At 36.7% G+C, this 18549-nt stretch overlaps 2 protein-coding genes across 2 annotated transcripts; one reads left to right on the top strand and one right to left on the bottom strand.

Annotated features, from left to right (window-relative positions):
• Positions 1–10269: 10269 nt before the first annotated feature.
• Positions 10270–12382, bottom strand: LOC147282658 (uncharacterized). The gene has a single exon (XM_086247494.1). The coding sequence runs from the start codon at positions 12302–12304 to the stop codon at positions 10730–10732; it is 1575 nt and encodes a 524-aa protein (XP_086103620.1). The 5' UTR covers positions 12305–12382; the 3' UTR covers positions 10270–10729.
• A 3499-nt stretch (positions 12383–15881) lies between these two features.
• Positions 15882–17802, top strand: LOC147282659 (peptide chain release factor 1, mitochondrial-like). Its single transcript, XM_086248258.1, has 8 exons — positions 15882–16095; positions 16296–16458; positions 16554–16654; positions 16792–16890; positions 16976–17159; positions 17268–17316; positions 17400–17478; positions 17668–17802. The coding sequence occupies exons 2-8, from the start codon at positions 16314–16316 to the stop codon at positions 17800–17802; spliced, it is 792 nt and encodes a 263-aa protein (XP_086104384.1). The 5' UTR covers positions 15882–16095; positions 16296–16313.
• The last annotated feature ends 747 nt before the right edge of the window (positions 17803–18549 follow it).

Consider the following 18549-nt stretch of genomic DNA (forward strand, 5'->3'; position numbering starts at 1 on the left):
ATGTTGAGAAAAACCTTGTAAGCACTGCTCGTTATTCTCGAACCCCTAGTCACAGCGCCCACACTATTGAGAAAGCAGAACATTCAAATGCAAAATCTCCCACTAATATATCTCATGATAGGCCTTCATGGATCGATGATTGTAATGATAGTGTGGCTTTATCAATTGATGAGACTGATAGTTACGGAAAAAATTGGTCTGACTAAGGTGGTGTTGTCTGTAGTCTACAATTTAGTGGGAACTCAAAGTGTTTTGTTATGTATGTTTTCTATTAAATGCTATATATTTCTTCGAAGGGTAATGAAATGTCTTTACTTATATGTACAGGTTATGTGCATTTCTTTGTTTGTTGTGTTATTCTCTATCCCCATTGCCTATCACAACACCGATAAGAAAGAGGTTTTTTTTGTTGACATTAAACAAATTGTTCAATGCAATGATTTTTTTCCACAATGTGCAGTTTTTAGAAAAAACTATATTTACTCCATTTGAACTATCCTAATCAATTTTTAATGACAAAAACTAATACATTTGTGGCTCCGAAATAACTGAAATCATACTAACTGGTGTAGGTTTACTAATCCAAATCCACTCACGAACAAACAAGATTGTAGGATTACAAATGAAGTGGATTTTGATAAGGTATTTCAGCATAGCATGGCTTTGATCATATAGATGAACTGAAAAAGAAAACCCTTTTTAAAACTCCAAAAGCTGCCTCATGAGCCTATCAACTGTTCACATTCTGCATGAGGAATCTTAACTGTTTCGTCTGTGATAGAGTGGACATGTCAATAGCAGAAATCAGTCCACTCAACTATTGCATGCACAAAGCTGAGAAATCACTGTTGATTGTTATTCATGGTTCAACGTATTACAAGTGCATGGGGTGGAGGTGGAGCAGCCCAAACCACCACAGCAACCTCAGCCAGCACCTACTGCACATAGTACTTCCAAGGGTGAAGGTCGAAGGTATCGATATAAGAAGAAGGCAAACAGGGCGAGGTGGACTGTGCCTAAACCTGCAACCCCAGAAAATGACTCTTTTGACGGTACCGACAGTGAGTATGAAATGTATTTGAGGGAGGTGGAAGATATGTATGCATGGTGGACTAAGGAGCATAGCAGCAAACCACCAACTGATTTAGGAAATTAGGTGATATCCTTGCTGAATATGTTGATCTCAGGTGTATCCATTTGGATGCTAGATCTTTAGGCTAAATAAAATAGCTAGAGTGGGATCATATGGGCAGGGGAAGTAGCATTGGAATGTAATGAATCATATGAGCTAGAGTGAGATCATATTAACAGGGAAGTAGAATGTAATGGATCTTACACTCTATTGTATAAGGGAGTCACATGTAATGTAATGTATGAAGGTGGAGTATTTTAAATGTTTTAACTTTAATGTGTTGTTGTTTGGTAATTCAAAAGGCAACTTGCAAAAGGTGAAACCCACACCATCACAACAGCAAAACCATGACATACTTCAATTGAAATGTCAAGGTAAAGCATACTTTTAAAAAACTAAACCAACTTTCTTATTGTACTTAAGAAAACTAGTTAGCCAAAAAACTGAGAAAAGAAAAATTATTACTTTTGTGACTTTTATTATTAATTTAGAAAACTGGACAGCATAAAAACAGAGACAAAAAAAAAACACTAAATTGTTACTTTTGTTACTTTTATTAATACTTAAGAGAACTAGTTAGAATAAAAACTAAATTAATATAAATTATTGGTAGATGATGACTTTTCTTAAGTATGATGTTGTTTATTAGTTTGGTTGTGATGGTGTACTTTAAGAAGTGGAATAAAGTAACCAGATTAATTCTATCTAATGTCATCATATACATACCCACTGTTGAGAAGGAACTTGGCCATGCAGGTACGCAGCTTGTTTTAGTGCATTGTGATAAGGTGGAAGACAGCTATTGTTCCCCTAGTATACAACTTAACTTAGCTGTTGGTTTCTTTGGTGTGGAAGGATGTGCAACAACAGTGGTGGGAGGGAAACTTTTACCCACTTGGCGCCATGGCTGAAAGTTCAAAGTGAATCAACTCCATTTCCCCAAATGTTTTACCTCCAAATGTTGTAAAAGTGATGGGAATATATTATATTTTTAACAAAAACAATTGATTTCTAAAATAAAAGAGGAGTGGGATTATTTTGGGCCACATCCCTAAGCCATTATTTGGCCATATCCCTGCTGAAGGCTTTATATAAGAGATCTGCTGCTTCAGTGGGATACAGACCTTTATTTGCTCCTTTACTGTCTTCTCTTAAGAACTGCGCACCTGGTGGCTGTTAGGTGAAGGTGAGAGTTAAAGTTTGTTTGAGCAAGCATCAGGTGATTAACACACAACTGGTTTTTGTTTTGTTTGGTTGTAGAGTCAAGATTCTCTTGAGTACATTAAATACTATTGGTGCTGCTATTGATGTATGTATGCTATTATTTTAGTTTATTCATTACTGTGTTGTAGGCAACCCTCACATGTAACAGTCGACCAAACTGTGTTGTATCAGTATGTCACTTTAAGTCTGCAGGTTAAAGATTCCACAGCATCTACTTCATATATCTTGGACATTTGTGTTGTATCCTTCCTTTAGAAGAGGATCTACTGAAAGTGTGTTTTGCCAAATGCAAATATTTTTATGCTCTTATAAACCTGCACACACACACACACAAGGCCTAAGTCTATTGCATAAAACCTGGATTCTTACTAGGGTTATGAATCTGGATGGAATAATAGGGCCTATTCTAACATAATAAATTGAAAATCCTAATAGGGCCTATTCATACATGCTATACACATTGATATACAAAAATGACAACACAAAATTAAATAGTGAGATTGAATCTTCAGTAGAAGTAATGAAACAATATTATTAGAAATATATGTCACTGAAAGGGGTGTAACAAGTATTGGATGAAAGGTTTATTCATGACATGTGGACCAACAATGTTTTAAATAGAAGTTTATGCTGAAATGTTTCTTTAAAAAAGAATTTTAATAATGTCATGTATTTTAGAATTGGATTACTTTTAGAAGACTAAGAGCACATTTCAACTCTATCAATTGTAATGCTCTGTAGGCTTTGGCATCATTACAATTATACATTTCAGAGAACCGGTCCTCTAATTTGAGGACCGGACCTACAGTTTACTCATGTTTCTTTTAACTGCTTGAGAACCGATCCTCACCAGTTGAGGACCGGACCTCCAGTACGTCTCTTTCAAATTTATGGGGTTGAAAACCGGTTCTCTCCATTGAGGACCGGACCTCCAGTCAAATATGTTTGTTTTAAGGCAAGAGGACCGGACCTCACCATTTGAGGACCGGACCTCCAGTACGTCTCTTTCAAATTTCTGGGGTTGAAAACCGGTTCTCTCCATTGAGAACCGGACCTCCAGTCAACTATGTTTGTTTTAAGGCTTGAGGACCGGACTTCACCATTTGAGGACCGGACCTCCAGTAAGTCGCTTTGAAATTTCAGGACTTCAGAACCGGTTCTCTCCATTGAGGACCGGACCTATATTTAATTATGTTTGTGTTTAAGGCGTTGAGGACCGGACCTCACCAGTCGAGAACCGGACCTACAGTCAGTCGCTATGTCATTTCTGTGATTGAGAACCGGTTCTCTCCTTTGAGGACCGGACCTCCTGTGAACTATTGTTTGTTTTTAAGGCTTTAGGACCGGATCGCACCAGTTGAGGACCGAACCTCACTAAGGTTATGAATGTGGATGGAAGGACATTTATATATGCTAGGACCAATCATGTTATACATATATAATGTCTAATGGATTGAAATAACCTCACTATGATTTACATAATGTTAATACATTATTTGTTTGTTGGTGGCAGCTGAAAGGAATTTCGGACTAACATAGTTAAATATCTTTCGATTGTGCAGCTAATTTTCCATTTAGTGTCTGCACTTGGTAGAAATGGCAGGAACAAGGTAAATGTTTAAATCCCATATGGCATCAGTGAGATTGTTTTTTACATGAAAAACATTTAATAATTGCATGTGGTCTAATTATGGTCTGATGAGTGCCTATTTTTTGTTTAAACAACCAGTGAAGCTGTACCTCACCCTCTGGCAGTGGGACTCGATGATGTGCAAGGATTAGGGACTGGAGATGGGGGTGAGCATGGTTTGGAGAATGAGTCTGAGACCCAAGCAATAGAAAACCAAGCAGATGTTCAGGCAGCCTTTGATGCTATTCAAGCACAGGCACTTGGTAATGACCAATTCATTCCAAATCCCATAGAGGTTGCGGTTCATGTTGGGCAGGCTGATGAAGAGGAGAATGATCAGGCCCATATTGCTATTGTGGACTTGAGGAAGCGCAGGGGTCGCAACCATCCAAACTGGGCAATATCCGGACGTGAGATTATGAGGTTCAACAAGTATGGGCAAGCAGTGGCACCTAGCAGAACTGTGGCGCGCTTTGCTCGTTACCTAGGCCAACTGGCCATCGATAACAAACTTTTCCCAATTAATGTGGAAGATTGGAGACAATTTCGAGGGCTTGTGCTAAACACGTCTTGGGCCAAAATTGAGGTATACTTAGCAACACATTGAATTTACCAAGATTTGTTATTTAGTGATTGTTATTACTTCATTATGCAAAATTATTGGTGTGCAGGCAACAATTGACTGGAATGACAGTAGGACTAAGGCTTTGGCCTTGAGAATTCGGTACGTGGTGGAGACAAAATTGAATGAACGTTGGAAGCATCACAAGTGCATCCTGCGCAAAGATTGGTACTACCCGAACCTGAACACAAATGCAAGATTCCACTGTGGTGACCAGCATGTATGTCCTCTCCAATGGACACGATTGGTTGCATTTTGGGATTCCGAAAAGGGAATGGTAAGTTCATTTTCAAGTTATATAAGTGTATGCATGTGAAATATTGTTCAAGTTTATGAATTTCTAATTAGCAGACCTAATACTTAATTTTTTATTTGGTAAATTAATCCTAATTTGAATTTCTTTGTGTAAAGTAAATGTGAAATATATGCTAAATATATATGACATATATATAACACATGTGCAATTTTTGGATTAGTTTACAAAATCTAACATCAAATTATGTTATACTTCAGTAATGCAATTGTTTATGTCAAACTAAGATGTGTATTTGTGTACATGCAGCGTCGCCGTGCAATTAACATAGTGAACCGTGCAAAGCTGAATATGGGCCACACAACCGGGACCAAATCATATGCGCAGCTGCGAGATGAATATGTGAGTATAGGCTGCGCATATTGAAAACCTTTTCTAAGTGAAAAACAGAGTTGTGCTTTTCAAAATACAGAGGCAGTTGATTTATTTCATATTATTCACATAAATGTATGGAATTGGCAGATACAAGAGCATGGGTATGAGCCTGATCGGATTGAATTTTTCAAGCTGATCGACCCATCGCAAGGCAAGTGGGGAGCCTGTTGATGCAACATCTGGGAGAATCATGGTGAGTGTAACTGCAACCTGTTGCATATATTGAATTATTCTACTCTTGTTTCTCTCCAACAGATTATTTGATGCCACGTGGTTCTTCAACATCCATTGAATGTGAATCATCACATGATGGGACTAACACCTCCTTTATTGTAAATGACCTCCTTTATTGTGTGTGCAACATGTGATTTAGGTGGTGAAAAAGGCCTGGATTGTTTATAAATTACTTAGCTATTATGTACAGGATGATTTGGATAGCAGGGTTCGTGCAATCCAAGAGATGCCGAATAGTAGGGAGCTAACAGAGAAGGATTGCAATGATGTGTTTGCTGCTGTTCTTGGCCCAGAGCACGGGAATCGTGTAAAGGGTTATGGCATTGGGGTCACTCCCTCAGACATACCAGGGTTTGTGTCTGATAGGCGAGGTTTGTCAGCGGAATTGCATGCTCTGCGCGCTGAGTATGAGCAAGAAATCGAGAGAGCTGCCAGAGAATCAGAACAACAGAAAGAGGAGATTGAAAGAGGAAGACATGCGATGGATCAATGCCGTTCTGAGTTGGAGCAAGTTCGAAACATGCATGAAGAGGAGATTATGCATCTGCAAAGGCAGCAGCAGTACATGGAGATGCACTTTGAGACTCGTGTTACAAGTGCTCTTGACAATTACTTCAGGAATGCTGTTTCGCCTACTGGAAGCACGCAAGCAAGCTTGGGTGCGTCACTACAAGTCTTAGCAGAGTGTTCCGCACCACAGCTTGAACAACCACTTCCAGTTCGTGATGCTCATAACCCATTTGCTACAAATATGTCCTATCGTGGTCGTTTTCAGAATGCTTCCTCCTCTCCAAATGAAGGCACAAGTCAGCACGAAAGGCTGTCAACTGCTAGTGGGGGGAACTTTGCCTCTCGGAAGTGAAATAGTTGGTGATATTGCCAGAGAGGTGTGTGATAGCTAGACTTCAATATATCTGCTGCAACACTTTTGTTTTTGAAACTTATTTTGGATAGTAGCACTTGCTAATATATCTTAGCTTGTTGGCCAAATATATAATAGCAAGTGTACTTCTTTTGGGCATCCTAGCGTATAGTTGGTTAAGTCTGCTGTGTTAATTTCATGAGGGATGAAACTTGCATTTTCAGGTTGTAATTAATGGTTGGTGAATGCAGACTTTTTAAGTGGTTGTGCATATTAGAAAAATGCTTTAGAGATAGCATTTGCTGCAGCAATGTTTGTAATTCCTCTGGCACTCATCAATATGAATATATGTTTATCCTTATGTTTGGAAAACAAGTTCCATTTGATTAGCTTCCCATTTGGTCTTTTTGGAATGTATGTTCTATGATGATTTTATTAGCCACAAAATCAATTCAGCAAATACAATAGTTTCAATGCAGAAGTAACAATTAATGAATCCACTGTTTGTCATTAGTGTAACCATTTAATCAACCAATAATTTTCATAACAAATGGGGTTGAATTGTATTAGTAATTCCATGTCACCATATGAATATTAGTGGAACATGTACAAACCATATATGGAATTAGTTGGCAATATTGGTAGCACATAATGTCCAGGCTGCCACCAAATTGATATAAATTTCAAACCATTTGTGAAAGAGTTGACATGTTTAACCAACTACTGCAGCAATGGTGAGAATCACTGTCAAACCAATCATCTTTGGTTTAATAAGGCATGGCTAATCAGTTTTTTATTATATCTTTAGTTTCACTAAACCACCAACAAAAGTTCCTGTTAGTTGCTTAAGCCCTTGTCTACATCAATGTCAGATTTGATCTTTGCAGCCACCAAAACCTTCAGATTGGCATGTATTGAGTATTAGCCACCTCAATCTGTACAACTAACAGCTTATTAGAGGCTAATTGGTGGCTAATAGCTTAAACAACTAAACATTAGTTGTTTAATGGAGGGAGGATACCCTTGAAATTGGTTGGCTTTGATAAGAATTGGAGTAGTGTAGACTAAGTCACTAGCAAAAAGGGAGGGATAGCAAAAAATCCGGTTAGTTGGATTAACTCTTCAAAATAGGAGCTGGAATGCAAAACCAAGTGATAGTAGGGGTGTACTTAGCATTTTGTCCCTTTTCCTTCCATAGATAAGCAAAAAATGCACAATCCAGCTACACATGAAGCTAGTTACTGCATACAAAGCTAAGGACCTAGGTCAGTGGACCTAGTAGTGTCATAACTATCCTTTACAACAAGGTGGCAAGCACAAGGTTGGGCAGAATTGTCCACAATCTTGTGGGAGGACCAGTTTCATAAGAGTCTTACACAACTTGGTGAGAGAGATGAGACCCCAAATCATTGGGCTAAACATGAGTAGGAAGACCTACAGGTATGAGATTAGGATAAACAATATCCATAGGGCCATGTTTGTTGTTCCCATGAGTCAGAACAGTCCTCACCTCCAACATATTGACACATCCCACAATGAGTGCCACACTTGTACTTCCTAGTAAAATCAGCGCGCCTTCCTTGCGTCGCTCACATATGATTCTCCTATATCACAACCCACAACATTTGTACACTCTGAACGGAAATTTGAAATTACCTTTGGAGAGCGGGGGGTGGGCTGCAGGATACCAAAGCTGTTAGGTGTACTTTGTGGGAGGCCACTCTCGTTGGCCATAAATGGTTGAGGGGGTACACCAAACAGGTTATCCCATGGTTGAGGAATACCGCCAAAATCAGTTGTTTACATTGCTTGAGGCAGCATGACTGAGATAGGATCCAAAGGTGTTTGATGTCCCCAAAATATGTAGTGTGCACAGGAAGATCTGATAGATCATGAAAAACTGCTACATCATCATACCATGGGTAGTAGATGTTCAGCAGAGGGTTAGGGGGAGTGAAAGGATAAGTAGGGGAATTTGAAGATTGGAAAAATGTGGAATAAATAGGTGGAAACATGGGACAAATGAGAGTTGTAGGGTATAAGGGTGCATCAAGGGAGTCCAAAAGACAGTCATCAAGTGGTTTTAGTTTGCCAACCCAATGATCAGTGATATGATCAGCAATATGGGGAACTTGTTGCTTAACTGTAGGAGGACCAAAAGGTCCCCACAAAAATGGTGATGGCTTTGGTGGCTTTGAAGGACTGGTAAATCTCATAGGAGATTTACCTTTCTTGGTAGGTGACTTTGGAGGGAGTTTGGGGGTGGCAGTGCAAAGTTTTATTATACTTCCGTGGTGGATGATTCATAGGGAAGAAAATGTAGTAGGAGTAGAGTTAAAACCAGGGGCTAAAATATTTTGGAAATTACTCACAGAACTTAGTGTTAAAACTAAGAGGAGTAACCAAATGAAAACATGGGTGTTAAAACCATGGGGTGAAGTAAGATGTGTAAGAGGAGCTTTATATATATATATAAGTGGTTACTTTCAGGTGGTTACATATATATTAGCTATAAACATGAAATTAGATATTTTAACCAGTCAGTAATGAGAGGAAAATATAATCCGAAAGGTGGATGAACTGGGAGGTGTTTCAGGCGTCATTACGCGATCCTTAATTTGCAATTTTGCACAAGCCAACTGGTTAGATATTTTATTCTTTATTTATGTATGAAGCAACAAGTGACAGTTATGAGATGTAAGTGCAGACATCAAGTTAATTCAATTGCAGTACTGGCCCTTATGGGAAGATGTGGCAGGGTTAATATTCTTCCAAACCATAATTGGATCGAGAAGCAAATTGACGGTTATATATCTGAAAGTTAAAATTGGATGTAATACTGTGATGATTGGGAACCACCTCTTTCAAGTCACCACACCTTCCCACCATAAAGTATGTATTAAACAATACTAGAGTTTTATTGAAGTTTTTGTAGACACAGAAGTGGGAGTTTTAAATTTAATTAATGAACAATGAACTCTCCAATATATATAATCCCAACAACCAAGCTAGAGTCACTAAATGACACAAAACAAACTTGCAATAGTAAGAGTTCCCATTCTGGGCGCAACTACTCAGTCTCAGGGATTAATGGAGTTTTCTACTAAGATTATTTTCAAGCAAGATATGATCAAGATTGGTTTCATTTCTTCCTGGATAGCACAACATGTCAAGCATCTATCAACATCATCGTTATGTATTTGTTTCTCTGATATTTTGGCATCAATCTGTGTCCTCCTAACATTTAAAATTTTGTTTATACCTTTGAAAATGATCAGGAATGTCATCGAATTCATAACACAGATATTAATGAAAATAAAATCAAAACAAGCCGGTGGGGTGGGGCTGTGTTGAAACAGAGGAATAGAAGACACAAGCTTCCAGGAAAAGACACAATCTGATTAATCAGTTTCTCATTAAATGATTTCAGAAGCAATTAGCCTTTAAATACAATCTCACAGCTAACTATGTAACAAGTTACAGTCAGTCAACAATTGTCAAAGTGTACAGCTGTAGAAGAATGATGACAAGGCAGACCAGACTATGCATTACCCTTTGCTCATTTTCTTGATTGGAGCAAGTTCACAATTTAAATTTCACCAAAGAGAATACCGGAAATTAAGACAATATTGAAAATATTTGAGATGAGAAGGCATTTTGAACTGAAATGACCAAATGAGCCATTTGATGGATTTCATAGGGTACTCCACTCAATATGGCTAAGAAGCTTTTAAATAACATTTTAATCCTCATTTAAATATAAGCATGACATTTACTCCACTTGTACCTCATTTTGAAAATCTTCCATCCTTTTGATCTTTTTGGTCCCTACATCATTTTCTATGTAAAAGAAGTGACAAATTATCACAGAATTTTTTTCATTTAAAACATAGAGTCCGAAGAAAATACAAGGTTTCACTCGAAAGTATCTATCAAGTGTAAACTAAACTTACATATTAACTTTTCAGGGGTATCTTTGTTCCATTCGAAGGAAGAACCATACGAGGTCAAGCCTCATACCAGGTCCTCGCATACCCACAAGCGCTGTGAACCACTTTGACCATAAAACCTCTACCAAAACAACAAACTATCACTGCACCACCACCACCACCACAATCAACCAACCTGCAACAACTACCACACCAATAAACTTTCACACCCAGCTCTAAAGACCAGAAGAATCTACATGATAAAAGACATAAATTTCACATGATGAATATGTCATAGATAACATATAGACGACATCCATCATTGTCAAAAGTGCAGTAGTTTCAAAGTTCACTGTGATAATGATGAGTATCTGAAAAAACTATGAATTTTCAAAGAGGCAAATCAACTCATGTTATCAATGCCAACAAAGCTGGATCTACTTTATCTTTAGACAATAGCTCAATTATCAATTCCAGCGTTGATGCATCTGCAGAGAAACCCCTCTCCACCATTTCTTCAATAAGTCCCACCGCCCTTAATGTATCATCATTGTTAAGAAACCCTCGAATAATTGTGTTATAGGTGCAATCATCTGGAGAACAGCCTTTCTCTTCCATTCCTCTAAGCAACTTTTCGGCTTCACCTATTAGGCCTCCAGTACAAAGTCCATTAATCATTATAGTATATGTCCTCACATCAGGTTGAAGTCCCTTTGATGATAAACCACGAAAGAGATCCCATGCAGATTCAATTTTTCCGGCCATGCACAAACCTTCAATAAGAATACTGTAAATTACAATATTCATATCCAACTTCTTGCCTTCCATCTCTCTAAACAATTCTAATGCCATAGAAAGTTGTTGGTTTTTACAAAGGCCATCCAGTAAAACAGCATAAGTTTGGACATTTGGAAGTTGGCCACAAGCTTGCATCTTAGAGAGCAAGTTTTGAGCATCTTGTGTTCTCCCCACTTTGCAAAAACCATAAATAAGAGTGGTATACGTAATGGTATTAGGAACTGGTCCTGTACGAGACATTTCTTCAAAAAGCATCATGGCCTCTTCGATCTTTTTATGCTTGCAATATCCGTTTATCAATATGTTATAACTATGAGCATCAACAATGGCACCCTTGCTACACATTAGATCAAAAACTCTTTTTGCTTCCTTCAATTCACCTCGCAAACAATAACCATCCATAAGTGAACTGTATGTAATCGTATCAGGTTCAATATCTCTTTGAATCATCATTTCAACCACACTTTTTGCTTCCACAGCTTTCCCCTCCTTACAAAGTGTATCTACTAAGACATTGAAGGTGTGTACATTTGGAAAGATTTTATTACTCACCATTTTCTTCAACAATCTCGTAGCTTCTTCCCACTTGCCTAATTTGCAAACTCCATCAATCAAAGAGGTATACGTAACGACGTTTGGAGCAATACCCCTACTAATCATTTCTGTAAAGAGGTTCAATGCATCAGCAACTAGTGTGTCTTTACAAAGACTGTCAATGATCGTGCTATAGACAACTACGTTAGGTTTACAGCCTTCTTGTTCCATCTTCCTAAGCAATTGAATAGCCGCACCATTATTACCCTTTTTGCAAAAGGCGTTTATTAATGTATTATATGTAACCACATTGGGCTTACAACCTCCCTCCACCATATTTCTGTACAGTCCTGCAGCCTCAGCAACTCTATCTTCGAGAAGAAAGCCCCTGATTAGAGTGGTGAAGGTCGTGACATCTGGTTCAAAACCAAATTTAAAGAATTTTCCCAACACCGATAAACTACAACCCATTTGGTTCAGATGACTAAAACAATTAATGATAATGTTTAGAGTATAAACATCAGGTGCAATTCCCAACAGACACATTTGGTTATTCAAAGATATGACCGCCGAATAATGTTTCAATTTTGCAACTTGACCCATAATTTGATTGAAACGGACAACCGAAGGCAGAGGACGCATTTGAAGCATGGTATTGAACAAATTGAAAGCATCGTGGAGATTAGTGGGTTTGGGTTGGGGGTTTGTAGATTTTGTTGGGTTTGAGGATTGAGAATGAAACAAGGCAAAGTAATTGTTGAAGAAAAGAAGATGAGTAGAGTAGTGAAGACAAGGCAAAGGAATACCTCTGTGTCTGTTGCAAGAAGAAGAAGCACTTCTCCACATCGTCGTCTTCAGCTGGTGAAGAAAGCTCAAATGGTTTTTCTTCAGCATCGTCTTCAGCCTCTGATTTTAGCGAGTGAGGGGTCAGAGAAGCCTCTGAATTTAGGGAGAGTTAGAGAGGTGTTCTGTTAACTCAAGTCAAATACCCACCCGACCCTCAAAAACTTACACACGCGAAGCCTCATTTTATTTTTATTTTCTTTTCGTTTTATAAATATATATTTTACCATTCATTTGATAGTTTTTCTTATTAATATTATTTTCAATTCTTCTCCTTTTGTGAATTTTGTAAGCCATATACCAGAAGAAACCCATCAGCCTTACCCCTCACATAATTCACATTTATATTCTGTGCTGATGCATATGTTTTTTCTTACCCAATCTACAGACACACTACTTGAATCCAAATGATAAACAAATAAAGCAAAGACCAAGTTAAGAGTATTTAAAGAAAAGCAGAAGGAAGTTAAAAAAATTTATAGGGAAGAAACTACTAGAAAGGACAAACCAATTAAGAATTAGAGAAAAAAAGAGTCCAAGATCTCAATGCTATGTAATTATGTATATTTTAGGCCAAAAGAAAAGTACGGCCATCAAGTCTTTTTTTCCTTTAATGTTGTTTCTTTTCAAATATTTGCTTTTTAATTTAGGTGCATCTCTTATTTGCTTTATTTTTAGTTTGTTTATTTTTATTGTAAGAAATTTATGACGTAGTGTTGATTGAACAATTTTTTTTTTTTCCTTTTGGGAGGAGAGCTGAAAGAAAGAAAGAAACAATTAAGATGCACCAGATGAAAAAAAGCTAAGCCATTTGATGCATTTGAAACTAGCGAACTAACTATTTTGATTTTGTTTTTGGAGGAAGGATGAAGGGGAGATCAATAAAAGGGTGGATTATTGTATATTAGCAGGATAATTATTTTCTAAATTGTTTAATTGGAGGTAGTAGTGGTTCAATTCATGTCGTACTTTTGACTGAATGATGGTAGCAAAACTTGGCAAAACCATTTCTCTTATTGAGCTATGCAGCCTAAACCCTATGCCCAACATATTTTACTTGAAAATAAAAATTAAGGGAAAACATCAAAATTAGGTGTAATGTACTTCTATAGTGTTGTTTGATGTATTTGGGCCTTTTTTCCCCTTGTGGCTTTGGTGGATGAGGTCCAAATTTGAATCTTTCATCCACTATATAAAACAAATAATTATTTTCTTAGAGTTTTATGGAATTGTCTTGCTTCTTTTAATTAACTTTTAATGTGTAACATAAATATATGACAATATGAAAATACAGAGTTAACAAATCTAGACCACACATTTTATCAAAAGTTTGAATTCAATTGAGGACATATATTAGTATAATTAATTAATTTAAGGTTGCATGTGTTGACTTCCTTGGCTCATACAATGCTATCATATTAGAAGTTATTGTATATCCTTAATGTTGTCACTCTTTAGGTTAATTTTTTTTGTTCGTTTTCAATAAAAAAATATATCGATATTCCAAAACCTTATGTTGTTAGGATTGAGGAGTAAAATTTCAGTTTCGAGGAAATTTTCGATGAAATTGGACAAAAACGACGAAAATTGCTATCAAAATATGGAAATTTTGAATGAAACTTGACTATATGTTTATTTAACATATTATCTACTACATTGATGAAAAACATTGAAGAAATCAAATAATATAGTAGATTTCATGTGATATGTGATGAATATAATGCGCGCCGGAGACAATGCTGTTAAAAAAATACTTCACTAATTAAGAATTACATAATAAAATTACACGAATAAATCATCAATGTGGCAACGGAAAGTAGCAAGCTTACTCAAAGGGACTTGGAAATGGTCTTCGATAGTAAAATTAAGTCGAATTGGGTTAAAATAGAACCAATCCGATAGCAGCAGCGGCGACAACGGTTTATCTAAAATTTCAATTTTACAAATTATCGTAATTGAAAAATCAAACATTAAGGAAATGAAACTTCATGATAAGGGGATAAATTTCTTTTTCATAATTTATATTTACAACTAAACGAAACACCAAAATGACCAAATCAAACCCCAAATAAAATTCTAAACCTTTTTTTATCTTTCCAATTGGCTAAAGACTCCAAAATCCAAATCTCAATCTACCTTAAAAAAATTTCATTCCTTTTTTTTTTCTCTTCTTTTTTTTTCTTTCCTTTTCTTTTTTTTTTTTCTTTCTTTTTCTTTTCTTTTTTTTTTTCTTTTTTTTTCTTTTCTCTTTTTTTTTCTTTCCTTTTCTTTTCTTTTTTTTCCTTTTCCTTTCTTTTCTCTTCTTTTTTTTCTTTCCTTTTCCTCTTCTTCCCCCAGTGGTCTTCGTCTTTTTCCAGTTCTACCTTCCTCTTTTTTTTTTCTCCTGTTTTTCTTTTCTTCTCCCTTCACCAGTTTTTCTCCTCCCTTCATAATCTCTCTCTTCCCTCTCCCTCCTCCCTTCCTAATCTCTTTTTTCCCTCTCCCTCCCCGAATCTCTTCTCTCCCTCCAACAATGGCGCACCTCTGCAAACTCCCTCTCCGATCTCTTCTCTCCCTCCGGCGATGGTGCTCTGCCTTCCCTCTCCCTCCGGTCTCTGCCTCCCCTCTCTCTCTTCAATCTCTACATTGAAAATTTCGCCGAAATTTTTCGAAATTAATTTGGTATGGTGTTAAAATTTCCATACTCCTAAAAAACGAAATTTTACTCCTTGCTTACTTAGGATGTGGGTCAACAATTATTTCATATTCTAATATTCCACTTCATATGTGTGTATCACTTTACCATTATAGCCCAACATGTGGAATTTAAGTTAAATTATCAGGATGCAATTACAAAGACTCGAACTAAGAATCTCATGCTCTGATACAACGAAAAAGTGTGGATATTTACCACCACATATTCTTATAAATTTAAATTTTTAGGACATGAGTGAACAATTGTTTTATATTTGAAAAATAGCGATTTTTGCCCCTAATGCCAAAAATGATAAACAAACAATAATGTAAAAAATTAGGACTTGAATATACATAGACTCTCGGAAAGTACTTACAGAGTCCTGGGCATGCAAAGAGTCTTTTTCTATGTATTTCACAACATTCCTTAAATTGTAATTAACGGGATGTCAGAGACAATAGGAATTAAATTTTGAAAGAAATTTTGTTGAAATTTTTATTTTTTTGAGGTTTTAAAATATTATCGAATTGAAATTATTAAAATTTTGTTAAAAGTTTTAATTATTTTAGTATAAATTTTCAACGAAATCAACAATTTTTAAGATTTTTTTCAAAATTTTCATATTTTTAAACCTCAAAATTTTTTGAAAATCCAGAATTTAATTTTTTTTTGACTTAGAGCAACAAGTGAACAACCCAATAGCTCCCCAAGCTAAGCCCACCCAGCCTGCAGCCACTGGTGTGACCTGCAACCCTCCTCTCCTTCACCTTCTTCTTCTGCTTCGGCTCTCCCAGTTTTCTTCTTCTTCACACAATCTCACCTCATTCACTCACTCACTCACTCCCGCAATCTTAGTTCGACAGTTCCCACCAAATCTCGGAGGCTTGTTTTACTGATTTGCTCTCACTTCCCAAAGACCCACAAGGTATTTCTTCTTTAAAACTTTATCTTTTCCTGTTTTTTCTTGTTGAGTTCATTTTTTTTATTCCAAGCTTTTGTTTCAGTCTGCTCTGAAGCTTTTGCTTGCATTGCACCATATTTTGTTTTGTTTTGTTTTGGTTTTTTCTTTTACCTATCACAAAAATTACACCTAAATTCTGTAACTTTGGCTTCGCAAACCCAAAGGGTCTGGAGAGCGTGAGAATGAGAAGCGAAGCGTGGCGTAATTTGGTTCGGGCGCTAAAACAAATCGAATGTGGAAGCAGCAGCTCCTTCGTGCCATTGCCACTTCGACCAGCAATGGCGGCTTTTTCCCATCCCCTCCGAATTCTTTGTTCTTACTCAACCGGTGCGTATTCGAATGTGTTCCTCTCTTTTTCTGCTACTTGGGTCTTTTTCTTTTAAATTCTTATTTTACTTTATACAAATAAAAAACAAGTGCAGAATTGCAACCCCAATTGTCCCCAAAGCTTATTAAGATCATGGAGCAACGGCTGTCGCTTATTGAGCAGAGGAGTGCTTGTCTTCACAATCTCATAAGCCAGGTTCCTTATGTCTATGACTCTCTATGTGATTTGCTTGCTTTCTAATTACGATGGAAAAAAAAAAGTGAAATGTGATCATTTTTAAAAACAAAATTGGAATTGAAATGGTGTTGGACCTGTTGGTTGGTTGAAGACAGCCGGATGCCTCACCAGAAGAGTATGCAAGGGCTAATAAGGAGCTTCGGAAACTCAGCGCTTCCATGGATCTTATAAATCAATTAAGAGCCACACACAAGGTATTGAAATTAGAACAAAAACTTCAGAACTGTTACCTGTAATTCTGTACAAACCTAATTACATCATGGGTTTATTGCTCTGCAGGAGATTGATGGGTTGAGGTCACTCATGGATGAATGTTCTCAAGATAAAGACATGCTTGATATGGCAACCAACGAATTGGATCAGGCCATCCAGGAAGAGAAAAGACTGCACAGTTCGTTGCTCAAGTCCCTACTTCCTAAGGATGATGCAGATGAGAGGGATTGCATATTGGAGGTCAGGGCAGGTATTACACGCCTTCCCATCCGCTCATAGTGACGCATACCAACACTTTTTTATTCCATTGCATTTATTTTTTCTTTTCTTTTATTTGACAAATTAATGATTTAATTAGGAACTGGTGGGGAAGAGGCTTCTTTGTTTGCAATGGACATATTTAAAATGTAAGTTAACATCAATACTTGTAAATTCTTTTATGTATTCACTTTTGAGATTCTCACCTTTTCTGGATAACAATTTACTACAGGTATGAGAGATTCTCACACAATAAAGGCTGGAAGTTTGAAGTGGTGGATATAACCGAGTCTGATCTTAAAGGATATAAGGTGTGCAGTGTGATTTCCATCCTTGTACAAATGTACAATATCTGAATCACATATTTATACACCCAATCTAAGGCAGGGGCTTTTAGAGCTAATGTATAGTATAGGATTCACCACCTGGCACCTGCTGACTGATGCGAAGTGCTACTTCCTAGTATGTATTTTTAAGTTTTGATTGTATCTTCTTTCCAGGAAGCTAGTGCAGCAATCTCAGCAATATCTCAATTGTACATTTTCATATATTGTTTCAATAGGTATCCGGACTGCAAGTTAATGATGTATTATACCGGAACATTCGAGGAACATCAGCAACATCCGTCGCAATAAAGTTTGATTGTAGTGCAACAAATCCATGCAGTGGGATAAGACTCGAAAACGTGAATTTGACTTGCCGAAATCAAGTGGTTCAATCATATTGTACCAATGTAAATGGGAAGGCGTTTGGAATTGTTCAACCAAATAGTTGTTTGTAATAGTCAAAACGAAATTATAGATGAAATACTTATACATATGCATACACACATATTGGCTCGTGAAATTATAGGTATGTTCCATATTCGATCTGTACATATCGATCTATACACACATATATAGGTAGTGAAATTATTTGTACTACATGTAATATTCTTTTGTTCTATTCTAATAGAAAAGTAGTTGAATGTTTTGTAGATTTGAATACTGTCATAGATACGTGTACAATACATTCTTTTGATACAATTAATCATAAGTTAGTATATATGAACTCAAACTGTTTCAGAAACCAAACTCAATATATATATTGTAAATAACTTCATTTCTTCATGTTTCAGCTAAAATTAAACACATGCATGCCCAATTTCATGAATTAAACCCAAATAGGGTTGATACGATCAGTAAAAGCCTAGATACCTTCAGTTGGACAAGTTGGGCCAAAATTCTTGTGAAATACTATGAATATTTCCAAGCACCCTTCTTCGTTGAAACGCTCCAATTTAGCTGGAATTTCCAGATGTATTGGAATTAATTAATTATCGACAAAATAATAGGTATACTTATTTAATAATGTTGTTCTTAAAAAAAATGAATGCTAATAAA

Source organism: Dryas octopetala, chromosome 6 (genome assembly GCF_963921425.1).
Source record: "Dryas octopetala chromosome 6, drDryOcto1.1, whole genome shotgun sequence".
Classification (NCBI taxonomy): domain Eukaryota; kingdom Viridiplantae; phylum Streptophyta; class Magnoliopsida; order Rosales; family Rosaceae; genus Dryas; species Dryas octopetala.